General features: G+C 35.9%; 1 protein-coding gene and 1 long non-coding RNA gene across 2 annotated transcripts; one reads left to right on the top strand and one right to left on the bottom strand.

The window, feature by feature from the left end:
• Window positions 1-2757: 2757 nt before the first annotated feature.
• foxb1a (forkhead box B1a) lies at window positions 2758-5306 on the bottom strand. The gene has a single exon (XM_088340207.1). It carries the CDS (start codon window positions 5159-5161, stop codon window positions 4226-4228), a length of 936 nt encoding a protein of 311 aa, XP_088196333.1. The 5' UTR covers window positions 5162-5306; the 3' UTR covers window positions 2758-4225.
• Window positions 5307-5439: 133 nt separating this feature from the next.
• LOC148362711 (uncharacterized) lies at window positions 5440-23642 on the top strand. Its single transcript, XR_015850887.1, has 5 exons — window positions 5440-5566; window positions 9279-9349; window positions 17216-17602; window positions 22040-22148; window positions 22219-23642. It is a non-coding gene; the product is annotated as an uncharacterized LOC148362711 (long non-coding RNA).
• Window positions 23643-27255: the final 3613 nt, after the last annotated feature.

Raw genomic sequence — 27255 nt, 5'->3', positions numbered from 1 at the left:
AGTTTATTGCAGAGGCTAACGCCCGCATGCATTAAGCAAATCATAAATTATACATGCTAATTACCTTGGGCCTCCACTTTAATGAATTATTTTAATTAAACTACAACGCTTTTTTTCTTTCTTTTTTTTTTGCGTGCCGTCCATATTTCATCCAGTGTTGGTGATGACCTTGGTCGATGTCTGAGTGGAACACAGTGGAGCAACAAGGACAACGTTGAACACACTGCTGGGAAATTATCAAATTAAAAGTTGCAGGAGGAGTGGATATTTGCTTTATTTATTCATTGCAGCAGGCGTGGATGGAAGATTTATCAATGTATTTGTTTGCATTTATTTATCAGTTTGTTTACATGCATGTATGTATTTATTTTCATTTTTTATATTGATTAATCCATTTACATTCATATTTACAAAATGGATTTAAATTTCGGATTTTTTTGCAATTGTTTTATTTATTTACATTCATTTATTACGATTTTTTAAATTGATTTGTTTGTATTTACATATATTTATTTACTTTTATGTATTTATTAATTCACATTAACGTGTGTATATATATATATATATATATATATATATATATATATATATATATATATATATATATATATATATATATATATATATATATATATATATATATATATATATATATATATGTATTTATCTGTTAACATGTGTTTATTCATATTTATGTTTTATTTCATTTTCATTTATTTATATTTTTACATGTTTTTTTAATATTTTTTCAATTAATTTGTATGCATTTGTTTGCATTTATGTCTTTACATTGATTTTTTTGCATTTGTTCATTATGTTTAGAGTAATTTCATGACACAACTAAGTGAATTCGTCAGGCCTTGCTATTTATTAATTTCAAGCAGGCACTTTTCTAGTGGGTCTGATCATTTTTTTTTGTATTTAATTGTATTTATTGATGTGTTTATTCATGTATTTACATTAATTTATTTACACTAATGTATTCATTTTTTTTAATGTATTCAATTATATCTATTTACCTGCATTTATCTTGTTCATTTTCATTAATTTATTTACATTTTTTATTTATTTCTTTACATTAATTTGGTTATTCATTTATATATTTCATTTATTTAGAGAAATTTATTGACATAACAATTGACGCACTTTTTTATGTTATTTTTGGGGGTGAGGTTAATTTGAATTCATTTGTAAGTATTTATGTATCCATCTATGAATTTGCATGAAATTATTTTTCTAGTGTGTGCTTTTTCATTTTCGTGTATTTATTTATTGACATTGAATTCTGTTTCATATATTTAGATTCATGTATTTAAATGTATGCATTCATTATTTTACATTAATTTATTTATTAGTATATTTATTTGCATTTGTTCATTTTTAGAGGAATTTAATCACACAACAAAAAGAAATGGTCTTGTATTGCCACTTATTAATTTGGACTAGACACATATTTGTTTTTAGGAGTGGCTAATTCCAATATCGAGATTAAAATTAGCTATGCAAGCTTTTTAATTTCTATTTGTTTCCAGTTGTAATGTGAAATTAAACGGATGAATACTTTATATCGCTTACATTCTGGACCCTAGATCAATCGGTACAGAAGATTAACTTTTTGACTGGAATTGTGTATATATAAATTAACTTTTGCGTACTATATTATTTAACTATATGTGAGTGTGTTTTTGCATGTATAAAGACCTGAAACAATTTTAAAATGTCCTATGCAGAGAACACACAGCTTATATAAATCTGATAATTCAGCATTACAACTGTAAAGTCTAAATTAAATAGTTTAAAAAACGTATTTGCATTTCTTGTACATTAACGTTAAGTCTTTATCTCGCTTTTCAATTGTATTGTAGTTTATTTGGTGCCGTTTTATTTTCATTCACTCCAAAATAAAAGCTTGTAATGTATTGTCCCAGTTCCAACATCAGCAATCAATCAGGACTTAATGTCGACCACACAACACAAAAGTGAGGAGGGGGAGAAAAAGTGACACTGTTGTACAAACAGTCCGTGGGGGAGGGCATGGATTTAAATTCCAAAAGGGTCTCGCAGCTCGTTTCCTAGTTCCCCAGTCAGCAATGTGTATGTGAAAAAAAATCAAGCTTTTTGTCTTGCTGAAAAAGGCTAAATCTACATTGGTGGCCCAGTTGAAGTTGCCCATTCTTTGCACTTTCAATCCCACTGAATGAAGCAGAATGAAGTGGACCGATCGCCTTTATTTGATCTAGTCCATTGCATAAAGTGACGGAATGTAGAAAGTGACGGAATGTAGTTGTTTAATGCCTGACTACAAACCCTACCCGTTTTATTTTTATCATTTTTCGATCACACGGAAATAATCGATTTAATTGCGTAAAAGCGCTGTTTTATTATTTTTTTAATTCTTAGGTGAGCACAGAAGGAAATAGTCGGGTGCGCGCTCTGGACTGACAACTATTATTTTATTATCCGATGCGTTAACCGTTTTGCATATCACGTTGTTAAAATGTTTGTCGTTGATATTTGTTTTCCCCCTCCTTCTGCGTGCAAATTGATGAATGAGCGCATTTGTGCGCGCTTTGGATGCGCCACCGCCGCACCCAGAATCCTAATGCGCAGCACAGATCACGTCTTTCTCCTCTCGCTGTTTGGAAGGAAAATGAGAAGATCGGAAAACACACAGCCTTCGATGCTATTTTTGATCGCCCTTGAAAAGGATGCAGTTCAAATGAACGAAAATGATGAAACAGCCAAGAAACAATGGGATCGTTTTCATCACTTTTAATGAGAAAATATTTGGATGACTTTGTTTTTCCTCCCAATTCATTGCAGAGTGTTTGCACACTTTTCCAAAGCCTGCATGCTCGAAAAGAACGAAATAAAAACAATAACATGGACGTTAATACTTGTTTTGTTAGAAATGCATGCTTCACTTTTAAAAGAAAACGTACAAATTTACAGCAACTGATCCACGTGGTCACCACAGCTTCTTTTTTTAAATTAAATGTTTCACAGAACACATATTTCCTGGAAAATAGATATCTAAAATGTAGAGAACTAAAAAAAGTGCATTTTACAACATTTCGTTTATTTATAATATTCACATCTCGGAATTTTGAGCACACGTTTGAAATCCGAGTATTTTTTAACAGAGAATCTAACCTATTTGGTATAACCTTGCACATCATTTTAGAGAAATTCCTCATACATGCCAACCTTTTGGCATTGAAAAGAGGTAAATTTTATTGTGCGCTTTATTTTTACGGGCAAAAAAAAAAACAATCCGTCCCCGGAGTATTTAAAAAAACACAACATGTGCTTGTTTGAAACCGGAAGTGGAAAACATACTAAAATTTATGGTCGGAGCGGTTCATTCACGCACAAAACAAAATCTTGATTCGTCTGCCTTCAAATAAAGCAGGCGAACAAGATTTGGTTGTTGTTGTTAAAATGTGAAAAATCGGTGTATTTTTCCCCTAAATATTTGGAGGCGTTTTAAGTGGGAAAAAGCGACAGTCTAACGTGTAAAGCGGCAGAGTAGGTGAGTATGACATACCTGTCAACTTATTTCCCTCGTATTTTATACGTTTTTTAAAATTATTTCAAATTGTGTACCCCGTATAATGTTATTTTTTGTACGGGAGGAAATACAACTACGTATAATAAGCCGCACTTAATTTACAGCAAGCGGGGAAAGAATTGACGTAGGATGAACTGTTTACCTGGTAAATAAACTTGTTCACACAAATCATCTTTATCCTACGGAGTCTTGCGTTGACTAAATAGGTGATGTGTTTGTAAGGTTTATTATCGCTCAATACGGGGAATCGCAATAATTTACAAGGAGAGCAATTGGTTAAAAGGTATAACGGTGTGAGGTTTTAAATGCGAGTTGATCTTTTTTTTCTAACAGGGAATCGAACATATTTGGTAAATACCCTCGCCCGCCATTCAATTTCTACGAAAAGCATCATTGACGTTACAACGAGCACACGGAAAAGTGTGCAAAACTTTTATAAAACTGAAACCTCCGCGCGTTGAGCCTCGGGAAAAAAAACTGCTTTTAACGCGTTAAAGTCGATGTGAAGTTTTCAAATAATTTAACTTTTTTTATCTCAAAGAGCAATGACATGTTTAAGTAACACATTTAACATTTACAATATGCAACTCGCCTTGGAGAGAGTCCGACGCACAGTTTATAAACTTTGGAGTACTCTCAGTTTGGTTGTTTTTGTCAGTGCACGGCCACCGACTGGAGCGTCGCAGGGCCGGTGAGCGTCTCGCTGGGGGTGGCAGGACTGCTTTGGCTTGCTGCAGTTTGCGGGGAGGTCGGGCTTAGAGATTGGGGCGAGTTGGGTTGCAAGAAAGCGGGAAGATGATGCGGCAGTGCCGAGAACCCCGCCATGGATGTGGGCGTTGCCTTGATGGGCACCGGGATAGCGGGTAGAGTCTGCGCCCCGTGACACAGCGACTTTATGGGTACCCCATACGCACCGTAGTCCCCCGTCCCCATTGCATCCATCACCCCGCCGTTGTAGACGTGTGGCCAGGCCGTGGTGAGCTGGTTGTGCAGCGGGTAGCCCGCAGACATGGACTGCATGGTGGAGAAGGCCAAGCTCCCGGGGACTTTGTACTCTCTTGCAATGATGTTCTCGATGGCGAAGGGGTGTTTGAAAGTGGATGTTTGGGACACCCCTAGATTATAAGTGGACATTTGAGGAAGGTGGGTACCGGTGGCTGCGTGCAGGGCGCTCAGCCTCAATTTGGCCTGTTGTTGCAGGTAGTGGGCGGCGTCTGAAGGTTTGCTGGGGGCCAAGTGATCGGAAGATGCACCCAGGACCTTGAAGCGCTTGCGCCGGCGCAGGAAGCTTCCGTTCTCGAACATGTCTCCACAACTAGGGTGCAGCGCCCAAAAACTGCCTTTTCCAGGTTGATCAGGGCGTCGGGGGATTTTGATAAAGCAGTCATTGAAGGACAAATTGTGTCGCAGAGAGTTTTGCCAGCGTTGCGTGTTTTCTCGGTAGTAAGGGAAGCGGTCCATGATGAACTTGTAGATTTCGCTCAAGGGGAGCATCTTCTCCGGGCAGCTTTGGATGGCCATTGCGGTCAAGGAGATGTAGGAATATGGAGGTTTTTGGTCGCTATACGTGTTTCTCCCCGGACGAGGCATCCTCGAAATCCCCCTCCACCCCCTCCACGCATGCACAAAAAGCAAAGTAAGAAGTAGTCACCCTTAATTCCGTGCAGCGAGTTTCTTCACGCAGACTTCATCTAAGCGGATGATGCCTTCACGGCCCTCCTGAAGCATCTGATAGTTTTATGCGGTGACATGAGCAGAAAAGACCCCCGCCGAGGCGCTTCCATTAACGTGCCACCTCTTTGCTATCACATGACAATTGCCATGGGAGGAGGAGGAGGTGAGGAAAAGGGGGCGGAGGGAGGAAAAAGGCATAATCTGGTTTCATTTACACCTATTTACATGGACACCTTGGGCCAATGGAAATCATTTCCATTTGAAGACAGAAAAAGGGGTGAAAAGGCTCGCCGGGGCGGAATTGAACTGCACTGTGTGGAGGTATGCCCTTCGGTTTCATATACTTGCACGGAGATTTAAAAAAATGCAGTGTTATATTTTGGATTTATTACAAAAGAGAAGGTGCGTTTTGTTGCTTATACTGTACCGCAAAATTTTCATTTTTGCATTTCTTTTTTGTCCTTTTTTACTTTCGTCGACATGTTCACAACGTAAACATTCCACAAAATGGAAAATGTTTGAAAATTAAAATGCAATGTAGCAACGATTTGAACAAGCATTCGTCCTGAAAAATCTATTTTGCAAATGAATAAAATCAATATTTTTTATTTCAATGAATTGATTTCTTAACCATCAAGGGGGACGTCCTCTAATTAAAGTGGCAATGTGTATTACTTGACCACTAGATGTCACTGTAGTGTGGTGCAAAAGAAAAGCACAATGAACAACACAAACAGGAAAGACCCAAAGTAACCAACATGGGTACACTAAAAAACAGTGTTAATTTAACACTTGAATAGTAAACATCTCACAATTCCTCAGTGAACACATACGTGTTCAATTAACATTAGTTATTTTTATCAAGAACTCATTTCAATATACAATGTTATATGATTAATGTATATCTTATTGCTGTTAGGTTTATCTAAAGGGGCAGTGTGTATTATTCGACTACCAGATATCACTGTATTCTGTAGTTCAACTAAAACGAGTGCTTAAAAACACAAGGATGAATAGAAACTACGAAGACTTGAAGTGAGCAAAACGCACTATTTTGATTTTCATTATTTTTGTCCAGCCTTTTTGAGTTTTTTGGGGTACCCGTTATTATGCATCATTATGGGTAATTATGTCAGCGCCCTTAGGCTCGTGTTAAATGAAAACACACTTCTCAACCTATGAGTACTAAAAATGCACATTTAAATGATAAGCGAAAATACATACACTATTATTTAAAGCAATGTTGTATTGCTTGTTTAATGTTTTTAATATAAATAGCAATTTAAACAATATTTAAAATTAGCTATATCATCTGCCAATTGAACAAAATAGTTTTGTTTGAAAAAATATTGTTTTATTTTAATTGTTCACTCGAACAATCCTTCGATAAACAAATAAATCAAACATTCAAATTCATTTCCCTTTTATTTAAAAAAAATATTTTCCACAATGCAAACAGTTTAGCACGATGCTAACAATGCTGTTCAAACTGCAACTTCATGAGGCAATCAGCCCCTATTGTGTTTATGGAAAGCAGCACTTCAGGAATGCAAATAAACCCTTCAAGTCGCTGCGCTGCAAAACTGTATAAAATATCCATAAGTCAATTATATGAATGTGAAAACCAAATGGGAAGCCTATTTTCAACGACTGCTATTCAGGCTTTTTTTCCCCCTCTTTTTCTTTTTCGGGCCATGCAGGGCCACCTTTCCGCTTGGAGGGTTCGCAATAGGGAAGACCACACACGCGTTCTAGCAGATTTGCTCATAATTTATGCTAATTCCAAAACCTCGCCTCCCCCCCACCACCCCAATAAATCCACAATGCGCCCCATCACCAAGTCTGACGGATTACTGAAAAGAAACGCGTTGCAGGGGACATTTGAGAGAGGGGAGAAAAGCAAAACTCTCGACTTGGAGAATGAGAGAAATATATATTTTGCAGAGTCGCGCAAACTTGAGATATTTTTGTGTGTGTTTTGGTGGGGCTGGGGTGGGGTCTGATTTGCAGAAGGAAGGGGGATCTCTTTCCCCATGCAGAGTGGCTTTTAACACCTGTCAGTTCCTATTAATGTTAAGCTCAAAAGGTTTTGTCCAAAAGGAAGTTGCGGATAATGACAACACGTCGCCATGGATAAACAACTTTTGACACCCTTTCATTTGCATTAACAAAAAATGGTATCAGGAAAAAAAGGGGAGGGACATTTTATTGTTATTAATTTGTGTGTGCTGGGGGCTATCATATCATGTAAAATGAACGCACATTCTATTCTGCAAAAAGTGTCGCTGATGTGTGTCTTTTTTAAAATTTGCATTTACAGAGTGTTTACAACATAGTCTGTATCAAAAAAGTGAGTAATAGCCTATTATTATTATTATTTTTCACGTGACATTTTAATTGTTTTATTTATTTATGGTCCATTTATTGAGTGTTTGTAATATTGAAGCCAAAGCAAAAAAAAAAAAAAGAACCTAAGAATTGATTTTTTTCACAGGACATGTTTTGCATGTATCGAAGGTTAAACGTCTTTTAAAGATGAAAAAAATACTTTTTTTAGCCTGAAATCTTTTGTGAGGTATCTATTTAATATTTGGAATGTAAACATTATTTTAAAAAAGTAAATTAAAATTCACCAAGAGATGTCTTTTTTCCACACATGACAATTTGTAAACATTGTAAAAGTACGTTTATTTTGTTAATGTTGTTTTAATTTGTCCTTTTATGACATTTTTAAAATATTTGGAAATATGCTTTCTGTAAGTGTAAAAATAAATTAAAAAAAAATAGAAATAATATTGAGATTTTTTTTTGTTTGACATTTTCTTTATTATTTTTCATATATATATATATATATATTTTATAAATTCATGTATTCATTTACACTCAACATTACCTCTCTACAAGACACACAAAAAAAGAAATTAACTAAAAACATTTATATCCCCAAAAACTTTTTGGGGAAAATGCTTACAAAATGATCTACCAAAAGCTAAAAGAAAATGAAAATACCGGGGAAATAGTCCCAAAAATGACCAGGATTATCAGATAATGTTTGAAGAATAATGAATAGAATACTACTACATGTACTTGTTTTGTATACAATATTTGAAATGAACAAAATTTCACAATTTTTTAGGACTTCATGTCATTGAGCACCTCCTGAAAACATATTTACTTATGTAAAGTAACAACAAATGTTTTTCCCCTCTCTATATTATGGAATAGGGTCTTTGTCCGTGCCCACTCTGAAAATACCACCATGACTCTTGAATAGATGCACCCCGACTCCCGAGTTCAAGCAGCAGTACATCAAGTCTGCACCGTGTTTGGTCATCTGTATTTAAAAAAAAAATCCCCAACAAAGGTTAGGATAAGCCAAATTGCAACGCACTTGTGAACCATGCCTCGGTCTGAAGTATCCTTTAGCCGTGGTGCACCTAAGAACGATTTTGTGCACGTTTTTTTTCTTAAAAAAGGGGGCAAAACAAAGGGTTCTCTCCGCAACATCTTAAAGTAGAGTAGTGAGGCGTGACATTCCCAGGGTGACGAGACACAAAAGGCGAGGTCACGGGGATGAAAAAGGGAATCAAACAGCCACTTTCACACGTCTGCCCTCCTTGGCTGAGACCCCCCAGCAGCCCCCCAAAACACACACAATAGGAAACAAATGTTGTTAGAAGGGGATCGATGCCATTCATCCTTAAAGCAGCGAATGATAGCCAAACAATATTGTCACACACACTGCACAGTTGAGAACTGCTACCACCCAGAGCCAAACAGAGAACGTACCAGTCAATGTATATATACGTTTGCCATCTATTTTATACGTTTTCTGAGCATTTCAAATTGTGTATGACGTATAACCATTTATTGCACGGGGTATCGTGTAAAACACACTGCAACGTGGAACAAGCGACAAAAAAATCTATTGCAAGGGGGGGAAAGAATTAAGAATGATTCAGAAAAAATTGTTTGATGTTATTTAGATAAATGAAATCAAGTTTTTGACCCAAATTGTCTTGTTTTACATTAGGTGGTCAAACCCGCGGCCCGGGGGGGCCTTTGCAGCCCGGTGGATGAAATTGTGAGCCCCCACCTTAATATGTAAGTTGGATGAAGGAGTTTGATATGGATGCTGCCTTCAGAGCAGGCATGTCAAACATAAAAACATATTGGATGATTTACTCCTGGCCGCCATAATTTCTTGCGCATGTCAAAATAAAATAAAAAAAAGAAGCAAGACTCTAGGTCATTTCTAACAGAAGTTATATATTTTTTTCAAATATATTAAAAAGAAGAAGCGAGACTTTAGGTCATTTATAACAAAAAATATGTTTTCTTTCAAATAAATTCAAACAGGAACGCTCTCTCCAGCCGCCAGGAGGCAGAGTTGAGTTTGTATAGCGTGGTGAGTTGGTTCAAGTGTAAAACTGCATTAAAATAAACCAGTTAATACATTCAATGCTTAACATGAAAATATTTCTCCCCATTGTTTGTGAATAAATGTGTTGATTTTAGAAAATAAAATCTCTCATCATCCGTAATTATAAAACGTTACTAATGTAAGCAAAATGACAAAGAGTAAATGAAAAACTAAGAGTTGACCGTCTTTTACTCATCCGACCCCAGAGCCAAACTGAGATTGACGCCCCTGCTTCAGATAATAATAGATCGTTAGTGCGGTTGAACTGAAGATTAAAGGAAAGTGAATGCACATCACAAATGACTGACGTTGAGTTTCTGCCGTATGCTAAATGTGTTTTATCAGCTTGACCATAGTCATAAAAAACAACGTTTTATTAGTGCGACGTTACAGAAGTTAAATGTTTAGATAACTTAATTTTCCAAGAAACTATGTTCAGAATAGTTTGTGTTCAGAAAAATAAAGGTTAAAGACAAAAATCATTTGAATTGCAATAATTCGATTTTAAGTCACATATGTAGTCTTTCCTGATTGATTGATTGATATTATTATAAATTCTAAATATATGTATTTTAGAGCTTATTTTGCATACACGTTTTTCTTAGACGAGACAATGTATAATATTTTACCACTAGATGTTGCTGTTTTTTAATTTTCTTTGTTTTTGTGTATGTATTTGAAATTGTCTTGCTGTCAGTCACCCCTCTCGAGAAAAATGACCAGGATAGATAGATAGATAGATAGATAGATAGATAGATAGATAGATAGATAGATAGATAGATAGATAGATAGATAGATAGATAGATAGATAGATAGATAGATAGATAGATAGATAGATAGATAGATAGATAGATAGATAGATAGATAGATAGACGTTGCTGTATTGTTTTGTGCAAATTAAAACGAGTGCTACAAAACACAAGGAGGAATACAAACTATGGAGACTCAAAGTGACCAAACTGCAACATATTTTCAACATTTTGGCAAGCCTTTTGTGAAGAGAAAAAAAGAAAGAAGGGGATAAAACCAAAAAATGAAGAAAATGTGAAGAAAAGAGGTAGAATTAAAAAAGGAGTAGAAAGAAAAAAGGAAAAAGATTAAAGGAAAATGAGGGGCAAAGAAAACAAAAAAAGAAAAGAAAAGGGACAGAAAGAAGAAAAAAAAGAAAACAAGAATAAAGTGGAAAAAAGACAAAAAAAGAGAAATGGAAAAAAGAGGAAAGGAAAAGGCAAAGACAAGGGGAAAAGGGGGAGAAAGAAAACAACAAATAGAAAAAAGGGTAGAAAAATAAGACATTTATCCTGGCAGCAAGATGTCCGATAAAGGTCAGCTCCCCTTTTGTTGAGGCTCACGTTATGCAAAATAAAAGCAAATCTCCCGACCTACAAGTATCCATAAAAATGTACTTGTATGTGATAGTTGATATATTTTTGCTTATTACTGAAATCAATATTGTTCTACTTAAAATTAATCACGTTCTTCCCCACAATATTACAATAATACACACTGTCCCCCCCACATACCGGCTGCAAGGTCCGACAGCCCCCACGAAAATCAGTCTGTCTTGCTCATGTGAGTAAATAGGTGTCTTAGAGTTTGCATGGTTTATTATCACTTAATAAGGGGAATTTCATTCACAAAGGGAGCAATTGAAAAACGTCAAAACGCTTATTTAAATTTGAATTGTATACATTTTTCTAATAATAATAAAAAAACATCGTTTTGTCACGGTTTACATTAGCAGAAAAAAAACAATTTCCAATTGGTCCTCGCTTCTAATTAAGTCCGTAGTGATTTGAGCCCCCCCTGGAGATGTTTTACGGTGCAATTAAGGACGCTCTGATGGCAAAGTATGAATATTCAGCAGAATGACAATTAATTAGCAGACGGGAGGGCTCTTGGATATCCTCAATGCCCAAAATGAGCCGTGCGCGTGTGAAGGGACGCTCGCGCTTTTTAAAGGCCATCCTCAACGCTGTGCATCTGCAGGGAGACGTGAAGAGCGCGCATAGTCTGCAAGAAAATGCTTTTCTTGGCTATTTTCTTGTGCAGGGTTTCTCTTATTTTTCCCTTTCAGTGATCAAACGGCATTTATGCGAGTGTTCCTCGTCCCACTCCATTAGTTGTTTTGTGCAGGGTGACATCAGAGGGAGTACCTGGAAAAAGACCTCAGGGCTTTCGGAGCATATGCTCGGATTATGCTTAATGGTCTAATTACATAAATTAGGCATTCATTATACGCTACATCGTCTGTAACAGATATCTCAATTGTGTGGAGGCGGGAACGGTCTGATTCAATTTGTTCTGTGGGTGCTTTCAACCCATTGGACCAAAAATCAGGAAATGATTTTCAGTTTGGTTGGGTTTTCCTTTTTAAAATAATTACCTGCATGTTTTTAATCGTTTTTCAGGATTCAGAAATCATGAAACGGCTGAAATAAGATTATATTTTTGTATTTTACCATTAGGGTTAGTCTTACAAAATCATATAAATTCACAATTTACATCCATCTCCAATCAGTACCATGTTAATATTTTTGCCCTGACTTTATTTCATCTTATTTTCGTATTTTAAATATTTCATTACATGTCCACCCAAGAATGCCATGTGTAATCTCTTTGCAAACACTATTCACTACGTTTTTATCAAAGACAATGAAAACTATTCGATTCAATTCATTACGATATCCAATGTGACATGATTCATATATTTATTGTTAATTGCTGCAGTTTGTGTTGATTAAAAAGAAACAGACATACATTTTTCCAAATTCATAAAAAAAAAATATAGTAATAGCTAAAAAAGGCCCTATTTCAGGGATTGGCAAACTACGGCCTGGGGGCCACCTTTGGTCCGCTAAGCAATTGAAACCGGCCCGAACAAAAACTATAAACTACATTGACCAGCTCGAAGCCTAAATGAACCAGCTCGGTAGCCTAGATGGTAGGGCGCCCGCTCCGAGACTGGGAGGTCGCTGGTTCAAGACTCGGCCGAGTCATACCTAAGACTTACAACATTGGTACCCATTGCCTTCCTGCTTGGCGCTCGGCATTTAAGGATTGGAATTGGGGGGTTTGGTCACCTAATGACTCCCAACACAGCAGTTGGGTCTAAACACCCGGCACCGATCAAAGGCGATGAGTCACGTCGATTGCTTTGCGTGACAAAATGATTTCCGCTAGATATCATGTTGATTGTTGATCCTGGCTAAATAATAATACTTTTTTCCCAAACGTTCAACCCTGCGGTTTATTCAGTGATGCGGCCAATTTATGTAATTTTTCTAACGGCCGCCAGCGGCGCTCGAGTACAAAAGGTAAGATTTAGACCGGTGGAATACATGCGCCGAAGAAGACTGCAACTTCTTGGCTTGTGCACTTAAATTAGCGTTAACATACCCTCCGGGCACTCCGGTTTCCTCCTACATTCCAAAAACATGCATTACAGGTGAATTGGCCGGTCCAAATTGTCCCTAGGTGTGAATGAGCGAGTGAGTTGTCTGTCCCCATGTGCCCTGCGATTGGCTGGCAACCAGTTCAGGGTGTCCCCTGCCCACTGCCCGATGATTGCTGGGATGGGCTCCAGCACCCCCGCGACCCTACTGAGGATAAGCGGTGCATCTAATGAGATGAGATGAGATATCCTCATCATGCAAAATGCAAAAAGAAAGGCACATAAAAAAATCCACCATCACCAACGGGTTCCGAAAAGCCGGTCTGCTGCATGACGGAGAGGAGGGCACAGAATCAGGAGTGGATGAAGGTGCAAGCGACAGTGACAGCGCGAGTCCGGCTGCGGGAGCGTAGGACGACGTCTATATGACAAAGTTTCTTTCCGACACTGAGGAAGAAGACTTTGATGGCTTCAGTTCTAAGGAGAAAGATGAGGACGGTTTACCGTGATTTACGGTATGTTTTTTTAACAGACCCGTTTACTGTGTTGCGAGCGTGTTGCTAGCGTGTTGCTACCATTACCTACCCTGTCACAGGCACCGTTTGGGATGAAAGTTATATTATTATTATTCAAGCTTTGAAAACTCTCTCGGTGTAATGTCTTTATTTGTAAATATGTGTAACCCATGTATAATATGTATTTGCAACTGTATATTTTTGTAATGTATTTATTTGTATTTATTTTAGAAACTTATTCTGATATGTTTTGCACGGGCAAATGAGAAAGAAGGGGGCGTAACAAACGCGGGCTGACGGGAAGTAAAGGTGAGACGTGTTTGTTGACGCAGCGGACAATAGTGGATATATATTTTTCCCACCCTTACCTTTGGAAATATACACTTTTTTCATTGTATTACTTTTAACGCGACCCGGTCTCTGCAGGTCTGCATCAAACCTTAAGTACCGGGAATCATTTTCCGTTCATTTTGCCGGCTGTAAATTTTGGACTGTGTACTTTAATGAAGGACATTCAAATTCAGTTTCAATCGCGGGACTTAAAGTCGGGTTTGGGTTAGTATTGTGTTTGTGTTATATGTTTTAATGTGGGCGCATGCGGCTTATATACAGTATAAAATAATCAGGTGCGCTCTATAGTCCGGAATTTATTTTATTCATTTTTTATATATATATATATATATACTTATATATATATATATATATATATATATATATATATATATATATATATATATATATATATATATATATATATATATATATATATATATATATATATATATATATATATATATATATATATATATATATATATATATATATATATATATATATATATATATATAAATACATTTGTCGAATTTGTTTGTAAGTTGCTTCAGTGCTATACTTGTATGTTTAAGGTTTATATAAGTATGTTTAAGGCTAGTATAGGTAATCTGTATTGTTTTGTTTTAAAAAATAAACATTTCGTAAAATAATGTGCTCTATAAAGATAAATAAAGTTGAATTTTACTTATTTTGGGGGGATGCGCTTCAAGAGGTCCTCCTTCGTGGTAAAAAGTGGCCAAAAAAAAGCGTTCTGACCATTTTCTCAACCGCATCAAGCTTTCTTATTACACTTTCATTTCAAAAGAAACGGTATGCTTCTTCTTTACACTTTACACCAACCATATTGATTGGATGCACAAGATATTAAACACTAAAAATGCCAAAGTTCTTAGCGCGCTGGAGATAGTATAGACATAGACGGTATAGAATGTTTAAACACGAACTAGGAAGAGGAAGCGGATTGTTATACTTTCGGGTGGATGCTGGATGACCTCTCAAAGCACTACACGCCTGTAGTGGCGGAAATAAGCACTACAGTAATGTCTTGTACTTGGAAAAAGGTGCTCACAATACAAAATCTGTTTTTTGACATTCCGGAATTTTTTTTTTCGTATCTACCGCTTTACGTAAGTTGAATAGTCCTAAGTAGGGGAGCGTCTGTATATATTCATATATATATATATATATATATATATATATATATATATATATATATATATATATATATATATATACATATATATATATAGTAGTGCCACTCTTGGCACCGGTGTCTTTTTCTTTAATTTTCAATGGTGAATTTATTTCATTTAGCAATCTCCAAAGTCGTGCAAAATAAAATTTCATTTTGAGTTTTTTAAATGCACATTATCAAATTTGGTGATCAATAAGGCAAAAATATATATTTTTTTCTTATATTCTGAGTGTTTCAAATTTTAGGAAACTGTCAATTTACAAATGAATGTAAAATGATGTTTAAGATGTTCATGTAAATGTCTGTATGCATATTTATTCATAAGTGATTCCGAGACAAATTGGATAGGCGTACATGATGTTTTTTGGATATGAGTTATCGGATTTTTATCGGCAGATGAAAAAAAATCGAATCAATTATTTTGCAATTTTCTTTTACACAATGAAGCCCGCTACTCAAAAACCCACACCTGCCCTAAATGCATGATTTACATAAATTGTTTTAATTGATTTTTTTTTTTAAAGGGATGCTTTCATCATTGAAAGTTGAGAATATCCAGTGTTACTTGTAAATTATAGAATGGTTATTTGATATACAAGTATACAGTATCTTTTTCACCATTTATATGTGTGAAACGGTCAGTACCTCTCCAGTCTGCTAGGGGGCAATACTGCTGTTTAGCAGGATGCAATCTACTTAAACAAAACTGCTTTTAATCAAGCTTTTTTGATAAATATATTTAGGGATGATTATATGACAGTAACACTGTGTTTTTTAGTTAACCTTGACAATGTTATCAGCAAAATAAGTTCAAGGTAAAAAAATAACAATTCTCTTTATTTGAAAACCTGGGTTGCACAGTCATATTGACACTCTCATCAGAATAGAAAACGTATTACCCGAGTTCTTTTTTCCAAGATGATGAAAAAACACATAATTTTGGAAACAATTTCATTTTTGTTAAATGAATGCAGAAATACATTTAATATTGACGTATTTCCAAAAAGGTTCCACTAGTTTTTAAATGGATTTGCTTCATGAAAATTCGTTTTGAAACACACAAAATAAAAAAAATAAAAAATAAATATGTTCACTGTTTTAAGCACGAAACTTGATATATTTAGTTTTGTCGCATTAGAGTAGTTGTATTTCTTTTAGTATTTCTAAGTGTTTCTGTAGTCGGATTTTTGTAGTATTTTTGTATTACTCCTGTAGTTTTTCTTTTTTAATAAATTGTAGCATTTCTGCGGTAGTATTTTTTTTTAGTATTCACATAGCAGTATATTTAAGTATTCCTGCAGTGGTATTGTTAAGTAGAAAAAAGAGGGATGACACCGAAAATGTCAATAGCAAATTGAAATGGATGATTTAGGTATGTAATCATGGTTAGTGAATGAGTTAACCTGGTAATACGATAGTAAAGATTTAGTAATAACATGATAAGATGTTTCTGTGGTCCGGCAGCCCATTGAGACACTTTTTGATAAAGGGCTGTACAAATAAAAATGACTTGACTCGACTTGACTTTAGAAATGATTGAACTAACCATTGGGGACTGATAAAGATAAAGACCAAATCAAAAATTAAAACGTGTTCATACAGTTTTTATAGCAACACTGGGCCTTAGCAGATTAAAGAGAGGATGGTCTTATAACAATGAATGCAACTTACATGTGATTGATGTAAAGAGGTACGGCTTTTATTCCTCCTCGTGGTTTTTTTTAGATCCACCATGAGACTAGAGGTAGGTCACAATAAGTGCTGGAGAGATACGCAGCTCCTTTCAAGTTTTTACCACAGAATATTCTGGGCACAAATGAGATAAAGAAGGCTGTAGGAGTTCACAAGTGCAAAGAAAATCCTATTGACATTTCTTTTTCACCAGCCAAAACACAGTAGTACACTCCCGGCGTAAATGCAATAAAAAACGTTTTTAAAGATAACATTTTATCTGCGAGTCAGGGTTACTCATGTTAGGAGCCACACCTGCTTTAGATGATTGTAGCCAAATAAATGATATTTCCAATACAAAGTACAATGTCAATCAAAACGGAACATCATTGGATAGCTATCTAATTGTGTGTGCATGTGTGTGTGTAATGTCTCTCAGATCATTGACTCCATATGGTGAGAAACAGCAGGACTGATGAGCGCACTACCTGAGGTCCGTGTTTGTGCTGCCGACTGGAACCAAAAACAGAGACCCCCTGCAAGCCCCTCAACCCAAAGCTCCATTCATTACAGACAAGACAGCATCGCTCCAGCCGCTCATTTCATCATTGAGCTTTTTTCCCCCCAGCTTATCTCGACACGCCTAACAACAAATCATCCTATTAAACTACAACATGATAGTTATCCTCTGACAGATAAGAGGATGGTGAAAGTGAGAGGATGCAAATGGAGGAAGATGAAAGGGAGGAAAACAGAATGACAATACCACATCGTCCGTTTCAGTATGGCGAGGGGAAACGCGGGAGGGTCCTCATTACTATACAAGGTTGGTGACGAACTGCTTTTACATCGGCTACAATTACTGAGATTCCCATATGAGGACCAATCCTGCCAAATGTAGAAAAAAATATATGAATAAATAATTAACTATAGGCCTAAATGCATTGAAAACGTATAAATTTGTCCTATAAAAATGAATGAATGCAGACTTCAATAAATCACACAATACCTAAATGCAGTGTATTTTGTTGTGTACTTAAGTTTGTTATTCAAATGAGTAGGCAGCCCAGTTGCCTGAGCTTGTCATCTATTGGTTGAACGGTGGAAAAGGTTTTTGCGGTTAATTGGTGCACTCATCGATCAACCAATAGGTGAAAAGCTCAGACAGTTTGATCCGCCCCTCATTTGAATAAAACTCTGTTGCGACACATTGACACGATGGAGAGGTGGCAAAAACTCGACAAAATACTCTTGAAATACGCAATAAAATAAGTAAAAACACATACGACAAAATACATGACGAAAGAAATGAAGAAATACATTACAAATACACCACAAAAACGTGACAAAATAAATACCCAGATAATTAAATGAAAAAATGCTCAGGCAGTTTAATCCGGCCCTCATTTGAATACGATTTTGTTGTGCCAAATTTACACGACAGAGTGGTGCCAAAAACACGCCAAAATACATAAATACATACCAAAAATACACGATAAAATAAGCGAATACACATACGACAAAATACATGACAAAATAAACGAAAAAACACATGAAAAAATACACAACAAAAACCTGACAACATAAATACCAGAATAAGTAAATAGACAAAACGCACACCAAAACACACAACAAAACACATGCCAAGTCATAGTACACAATAATTACTGAAAACTAAAAAAATAAAAAGCACATAATACACAACAAAATATACGGCAAAATAACAGTTAAAAAAACACAACGAAATACACAACAAATTAAATGACCCAAAAAAAGTGACAAGATGCATAAATATAATAAAACATCCATATTACAAACTTGTTTGGGACTTTTTTTTTGTTGCTGATAAATGTTATTGGCTACTTTTCTATTACACTACTGTTTTTATGCACTTAAAACTAGGGCCATTCTCCAAGTACTACCCTGTAAATATGTTTGCTATTCTTAATGAGATTCTTTTTTTTTTTTTCTTTTGAAGTCATAATAATGTGTTTATCCAGAAGTGTCATGTTTAACTTTTTTTGCAAACAATGTTTACAATATTATCATAATTGACAATAAAAACTATTGGTTTCTATTCTATTCTATTCTATTCTATTTTTTTCTATTCTCGTGTCAAGGAAATAATTACCTGGATTCTATTCAATGAATCCCAAGTAAACCATCCAGTAGTAGCTCAAACTCCTCTTTATGACGAAATAATAAAAAAGAGAATGCTACTCTACTCCATTCTATTCTGTTGTATTCTGTGAATTACACGTAACACATAGAGCATAAACTCAAACTCTCAGTTACGACAAGGTAATAGAAAAGCAAGAGGTACTCTTTTCTACTATACTCAATTCTATTCTATTATAGTGTTAAGAAAATGATCCCCTCGATCATTCCAGGTAAACCATAGCGCATTACCTCAAAGTTCCCGTTATGACAAGATAATAGAAAAGCAAGGGCTACTATATTCTAGTGTATTCGATTCTATTCTATTTTATTGTCAAGGAAATGATCCCCTTGATTCTCTTTGATAAATTCCAGGTAAACCGTGGAAAATTACCTCAAACTCCTCACCATGACCAGATAATGCAAACGCAAGGGCAACTCAATTATACTGTACTCTATTCTATTCTATTCTATTCTATTCTATTCTATTCTATTATATTCTATTGTCAAGGAAATGATCCCTTCGATTCTCTTTGATGAATTCCAGGTAAACCATGGAGCATTACCTCAAACTCCCCGCTATGACAAGCTAATATAAAGCAAGGGCTACTATATCATTTTCTATTCTATTCTATTCTATTCTATTCTATTCTATTCTATTCTATTCTATTCTATTCTATTCTATTGTCAAGGAAATTATCCCCTTGATTATTTTTAAAGAATTCCAGGAAAACCATGAAGCAGTAACTCAAACTCCCCATTATGACAAAATAATAGAAAAAGGAGGGCTACTCTACTCTACTCTACTCTACTCTACTCTACTCTACTCTACTCTACTCTACTTTACTCTACTCTACTCTACTCTACTCTACTCTACTCTCAAGGACATAATCCCCCTTAATTATTTTTAATGAATAGCACGTAAACCATAGAGCAGTAACTCGTACTCTCTTTTATGACGAGATAATATAAAAGCAAGAGACACTCTTTTCTACTATACTCAATTATATTCTACTATAGTCTTAAAAAAATAATCCCCTCGATTATTACTGATGAATTCCAGGTAAACCATGGAGCATTACCTCAAACTCATTATGACGAGATAATGGAAAAGCAAGGGCTACTCTATTCTACTGTATTCGATTCTATTATATTCTTTTGTCAAGAAAATGATCCCTTTGATTCTCTTTGATGAATTCCAGGAATTCCAAGCCTACTCTACTCTACTCTACTCTACTGTACTCTATTGTACTCTACTGTACTCTACTGTACTCTACTCTACTTGTGTGAGGAAAATGATCCCCTTGATTATTTTTGATGAATTCCAGGTAAACCATGGAGCATTACCTTAAACTCCTCATTATGACGAGATAATGGAAAAGCAAGGGATGCTCTATTCTACTGTATTCTATTCTATTCTATTCTGTTCTATTCTATTCCATTCTATTCTATTCTATTCTATTCTATTCTATTCTATTCTATTCTATTCTATTGTCAAGGAAATGATCCTATTGATTCTCTTTGATGAATTCCAGGAATTCCAAGGGCTACTCTACTCTACTCTACTCTACTCTACTCTACTCTACTCTACTCTACTCTACTCTACTCTACTCTACTCTACTCTACTCTACTCTACTCTACTCTACTAGTGTGAAAGAAAGGATTCCCCCGATTCTTTTTGATGGATTCCAGGTAAACCATGAAGCAGTAACTCAAACTCCCCGTTATGAGTAGATAATAGAATAGCGAGGGCGTTCCAAAGAATAGGGGTCGGAGGTTAAACCCACAACTTTGACCCACAGAGGTCAAACTGTAAGTGACTCGTTATATCAATCCCTTTAATGCGTCCTATGTCACGTCAGATGTTCCCTCACATCATCGCACCGGCCGTAACGATTTCCCCATCCCCTCGATTTTATCCCGCCATTAATACGATCTCATCTTTCCGCCACAAAGCCCTCCATCTAATTTTTATCTTCTGCGAAATGTAACGCTTTGCAACAGAGCTTAATACTCATCTTTTCTCTGCCTCATGTGCATAATAGACCTACCCTTTTTTATCTCTGGTGAAAGTTCACCCTCCTGTTGAGATTATTGTAATATATTATGATCGAAGCGCAGCTCCGTATTGCATTATTCGCTCACTTCCAACCACGTCGCCGGGAATCTCCATAATTATCAGCGTAAAAGACGTTCGTTGCTAACCTTGTATAGTAATGAGGGAGCTCCCGCGTTTCACCTCGCCATATTGAAACGGATGCCGTGGTATTGTTATTCGTTTTTTCTCGCTATACATCTCCCCCCACCCACATTCCGATCCAGGTAGAAATACCTAAAAATGTATGCCATGTAATTAAGTAAACACCTAAATATAACACATAATACTTAAGTATATGACATAAATGAAATGTATTAATTTATTTATGCATTTTGTCATGTATTTATTTTGGTATTTATTTTGTTGTGTAATTTGTCATGTACATTGTCAAATCAAGTCATGTTCATTTGTGACGCCCTTAATCACAAAGAGTCTCGAAGGGCTGCACAGACCACAGGTTATTGCAAAACACAGACTATTATTACACCATCCCCTGATCTAAAACCTACATGAGGGCGAGGAAAAAGTCAAAAACCTTAACATGAGGAAAATGAAGAAACCTTGGGGGCGGCAGTAACTCAGGAGGTAGAGCGCTCGTCTTAGGATCAAGGGATCCCAGTTCGAATCCCGGCTTGTCCGTGTTACATGTCGAAGTGTCCTTGGGTAAGACACTGAACCCCTAATACCCCCAATAAGCAGGTTAGCGCCTTACATGGCTGCAAGGCCGCTATTGGGAAATGTGGAGCACATTGTAAAGCGCTTTGGGAAATCATTGACTTGAAAAGCGCTATATAAATGCAGATCATTTCATTTCATTTAATTGAGAAGGGCCCGCATCAGGTTGCAATGGATGTTGCAATAACAAATAATACACAGATATTGTCAACATAAAAAAAAAAGGTTATTCATATGCTATATTGTCAAGTCAAGTCATTTTTATTTGTATAGCCCTTAATCACAAATAGTCTCAAAGGGCTGCACAGGTTATTGCACAGACTATTATTTCAGACTATTACTACACCATCCCCTGATCTGAAACCAACATGATGGCAAGGAAAAACTCAAAAACCTCAACATATGGAAAATGAAGAAACCTTGAGAAGGGACCGCACATGTGGTAATTCCCCTTTCAGGATATAGAATAGAAGTGTGTTTTAAGCCTAGATTTAAACAATTCCACTTTCCAGGTTGCAGATCGAATCTCAGGGGGAAGAGCATTCCACAGCACTGGGGCTCGAATGGACAACGCTCTCGAACCTGCGGATCTCTTCTTGGCTCTTGGGATCACTAGTAGACCGGCATTTTCAGAGCGAAGACTCATCATCAAAGTCAAAGTCAATGTTTTTAAGTTTAATTCGTTATGTATGTATTTATTTCGGTCAGAATTCTTTCGTGTATTCTGTCGTGTATTTCACCATGGTTTCGTTTTCTTAGTCATGTATTTTGTAGTTCATTTGGACATGTATTTTGTTGTGTATTTAGTCATTTATTTATTTGGGTATCCATTTTGTCATGTATTTTATTGTATACATTGTCATTTCCTTTGTCATGTATTTTCTCATTTATCTACTTCTGAATTTATTCTGTTGTGTATTTTGTTATTTATCATGTCTTGGATTTTGTCATAACCGTATATTTTTTATTAAGTTTTTGTGCAATTTGTTACGTATATTGTTGTGTATTTTGTCATTTTTTTGTCAGTTATTTATTTCGGTCTGAATTTTTTCGTGTATTCTGCTGTGTGTTTTGCAATCGTATGTTGTAATTTATTGTGTCGCGTGTTTTGTCGTGTATTGTGTCGTTTACTTGTCGTTCATTCGATCATGTATTTTGTTATGTATTTTGTCATTTATTCAACTCTGTATTTATTTGTGTATATTTTGTCGTGTATTTTATTATATACTTTGTCATTTCCTTTGTCGTATATTTGGTCATTCATTTTGTCATGTAATTGTCATTCATTTGGACATATATTGTGTCGTGTATATTCTCATTTCCTTATTTCGGTATATATTTTGTCGTCTATTTTGTCGTTTTTTTGTTGTGTATTTTGTTGTGTATTTATGTGATTTATTTTGTCAGTTATTCATTTAGGTCTGAATCTTTTTGTGTATACTGCTGTGTATTTTGTCGTGTATTTTGTCGTGTATTTTGTTGTGTAATTGTAACTCATTTGGTCAAGTATTTTTTTGTCATTTATTTATTTCAATATTCATTTTTTTTATATTTTGTCGTGTGCTTTGCTGTGTATGTTGTCATTTCCTTTGTTGTATATTTAGTCATTTTTTTTTCGTTTAATTGTCATTCATTTGGTTATGTATTTTGTTGTGTAATTTCTTAATTTATTTATTTTTGTTGTTGTGTGTTTTGTCTTTTATTTTGTCCCGTATTTTGTCCTGTATTTTGTTCTGTATTTTGTCATTTATTTTGTCGTGTATTTAGTACTCTAATTGTAATTGGTGCAGTGATTGGTGCACTTGTTGAACGACCAATAGGTGAAAAGCTCGGCCAGTTTGACGCGCCCCCTCATTTGAACAATATTGTGTTGTAACAAAACACGACAAAAAACACAACAACATGAATACAAAAACAAATTACAGAATAAATGATGAAGTGCATAAATATACAAATGAATTGCATTTAGGTCATACTTATGTATCATGTGATTTATTTATATGTTTATTTATCTATATGGCATTTATTTGCAGTTTTTTATACATGTATTTTTATAGGTGGCAGGATTAGATCTCTTTATCGTTAGGTCGTTACCGCAACGCCACAAACAAGTCACTCCTTTGGGGATTAAAGACATCAGGCAATTTGTTTTTTTGGGGGGGTTTCACGTTTTTGTTGTTGCAAGGCTCGGTCTTTTGTGAGACTCGTGTTCAGACCTTGGCTGTTATCGGAACACACTTAACCAACTGGGACCAAATGAGGGGCATTTTCTTCCTGGCTTTCATGTAATCCATCAGGGAAATCTTTAAATCTCCTAGGATGGTTCACCCAGCCAAAGACCAGAACATCACAATACATAACCAAAATAACAATATGAAAGGTGTTCATGATGCCAGTAAACAAAAACACATAGCACCCAGAGGGAAGGTTAATTCTGAACATCATATAGTTTTCAGTTTTGAAATTGTTATGAAAAGTTTGGGATTATTGTCTATATGTACCTTTTTATAAAATGAGAGTCTCTATCTCACACACACATTATATTATCCATCCATCCATCCATTTTATGCACCACTTATCCTCAGTAGGGTCACGGGGGTGCTGGAGCCCATCCCAGCTGTCTTCGGGCAGTGGGCAGGGGACACCCTGAACTGGTTGCCAGCCAGTCGCAGGGCACACAGGGACAGACAGTTTGCTTGCTCATTCAAACCTAGGGACAATTTGGACCGGCAGATTAACCTGACATGCATGTTTTTGAAATGTGGGAGGAAACCGGAGCGCCCGGAGGAAACCCACGCAAGCTCGGGGAGAACATGCAAACTCCACACAGAGGGTTCGATCTCATGACCTCAGAACTGTACCACACATGCCCTAACCACTGCTCCGCCGTGCTGCACATTACATTATATTATAGTATATTTTATACATATATATTATATATATATTATATATATATATATATATATATATATAGAGAGAGAGAGAGAGATAGATAGATAGATAGATAGATAGATAGATATATATATATATATATATATATATATATATATATATATATATATATATATATATATATATATATATATATATATATATATATATATAAATAAATAAATAAATATATATATATATATATATATATATATATATATATATATATATATATATATATATAGATAGATAGATAGATAGATAGATAGATAGATAGATAGATAGATAGATAGATAGATAGATAGATAGATAGATAGATAGATAGATAGATAGATAGATAGATAGATAGATAGATAGATAGATAGAAAGAAAGATAGATAGATAGATAGATAGATAGATAGATAGATAGATAGATAGATAGATAGATAGATAGATAGATAGATAGATAGATAGATAGATAGATAGATAGATAGATAGATAGATAGATAGATAGATAGATAGATAGATGGATAGATAGATGGATAGATACTTTAATTATCCCCGTAGGGAAATTCACACTTCCAGCAGTATCCTTTTGTTGTTTATTCACAGAATAACAGGATGGCCTCGTGGTGCTGTGCAACAGCGGAGTGGATGATCTTTGTGCCCAGGGTTACACCACCTCGTGTTCACGTAGATAGCGAGTCCACCTCCTCTCTGCTTCTCGCAGGCTTTTGTGTCTCTGTCCCTAACAGTGCTGAAACCGGGTATCTCCGGATAGCTCCAGGTAGCTACTGCATTTAATATTAACACTGCAAATGCAGAATCTATAAAAGATGAATGTAATTTATACATATATGTACATATACATAACTATATAATATAATACAATACAATACAATATATAATATATACACACACACACATATATACACACACACATACTGTATATAGTGTTGGCCGTTTTTGTGGAGAATGAATAGCTGTTGTGTCCCAGGTGGGTACAGCAATGGTAAAACAAAGGTTGAGCAGCCAAAATGGGGTGAACAGGCAAAAATAAGACAAACTTAAATGGGCTAAGCCAGCCGGGACACGGCAGGCTAGTCGGATGCTATAGAAGGACACTGGGACCGATCTGGGAGGTTTGCTCACCGAAAACATACAGTAACCAGCCAGAATAACAGCGAGCCACGGCACAGCAGGTTGGCCAGCTAGGTGACTGATAATGGCACTAACCTAGACCAAACAAAATTGGAAGCTTTCAGGAGCCCCCACGCTTACGGGGGGCTATCCTGGCGATATTATATTGATTGCAAAAAAAGCAGCAAAAAGCACGAGAGGAAAAGTTGCCATCACATACTAATATAACCGAGGTCAAAAAAGGAACGCACGATCTACACAAAGGCAGATTATCAACTCGGACAAAACAGTGAGAAGTCCTCCAGCAACACGGTAAGCAGAGTTCCAATCTCTCCAATCTGAAATGAGCGATATGCATTTGCTGATTACTACAATCGCTGTCTGTTTTTGCTTGTCAAGTCAAGTCAAGTGTAAAGTTGACTGTTTTGAAATATGTGCTTTTCTTGGAACTCAATGAACCTGTTTTTATATTCCTAGTTATAAAAACAATCTCTCACACACACACATAGTCACGTTTCAACCATCAGTCTAATTTCATCTTTTATACGTTTCTTTATCTTATATCCTTTTATTGTGAAGCCGCACTCATGTGTGTTCATGTCAAGTCATTTTTATTTGTATAGCCCTAAATCACGAAGAGTCTCAAAGGGCTTCACAGATTATTACACTACAGTATATTACACAGACTATTTTTCAGCCGACGAGAAGAGTAGGTTATTCATATGCTATGGAGTAGAAGTGAGTTTTAAGCTTAGATTTAAACATTTCCACTGAGGTTGCAGATCGGATCTCAGGGGGAAGAGCATTCCACAGCACCGGTGCCCGGATGGAGAACGCTCTCGAACCAGCAGAACACTTCTTTGCTCTTGGGATCACCAGAAGACCGGCACTCTCAGATCGTAGGCTTCGGACCGGGACATAGGGGCAAATCAGATCTGAAAGATAAGAGGGAGCAAGTCCATGTATGATTTTGTACAATACCAAGAGAACCTTGAAATCACATCTATGGGTAACTGGGAGCCAATGCAGGTTAGCCAAAATCGGTGTTATGTGATCGTACTTTTTTGTCCTAGTTAAAAGCCTCGCTGCGGCATTTTGTACCAGCTGAAGAGACTTGATTCTAGACTTCGGGAGACCAGAGAGTAGTGCATTACAGTAATCGAGACGGGAGGTAACAAACGCATGAATTATAATTTCCGCATCAGACTGAGACAGTATTGAACGGATTTTAGCAATGTTACGAAGATGGAAGAAAGCGGTTCTAGTAATTTTCTTTACATGCATTTCAAAGGATAGATCAGGGTCAAATATGACACCTACATTTTTAACTGAGTCACTCTGTGTGATGTGACATTTGTCAATGTTCACAGCAGTTTTTGAGAGTAAGTCACGGCATTTAGATGGACCAATGACTAACATTTCGGTCTTTTCAGAGTTAAGACGCAAGAAATTGAGTGACATCCCCTCCTCACTCGACCCCATTTCAGTTTGCCTATCGG

This window comes from Urocampus carinirostris, chromosome 7 (assembly GCF_059441175.1).
Source record: "Urocampus carinirostris isolate Australia breed hairy pipefish chromosome 7, RoL_Ucar_1.0, whole genome shotgun sequence".
Classification (NCBI taxonomy): Eukaryota; Metazoa; Chordata; class Actinopteri; order Syngnathiformes; family Syngnathidae; genus Urocampus; species Urocampus carinirostris.
The sequence above is the reverse complement of the archived record's forward strand: the minus strand, read 5'-3'. Positions and strand labels throughout refer to the sequence as shown.

What these genes read in the sequence shown, in the direction of transcription:
- foxb1a (XM_088340207.1), bottom strand. Translation starts at nt 5,161, where the DNA reads ATGCCTCGTCCGGGGAGAAACACGTATAGCGACCAAAAACCTCCATAT.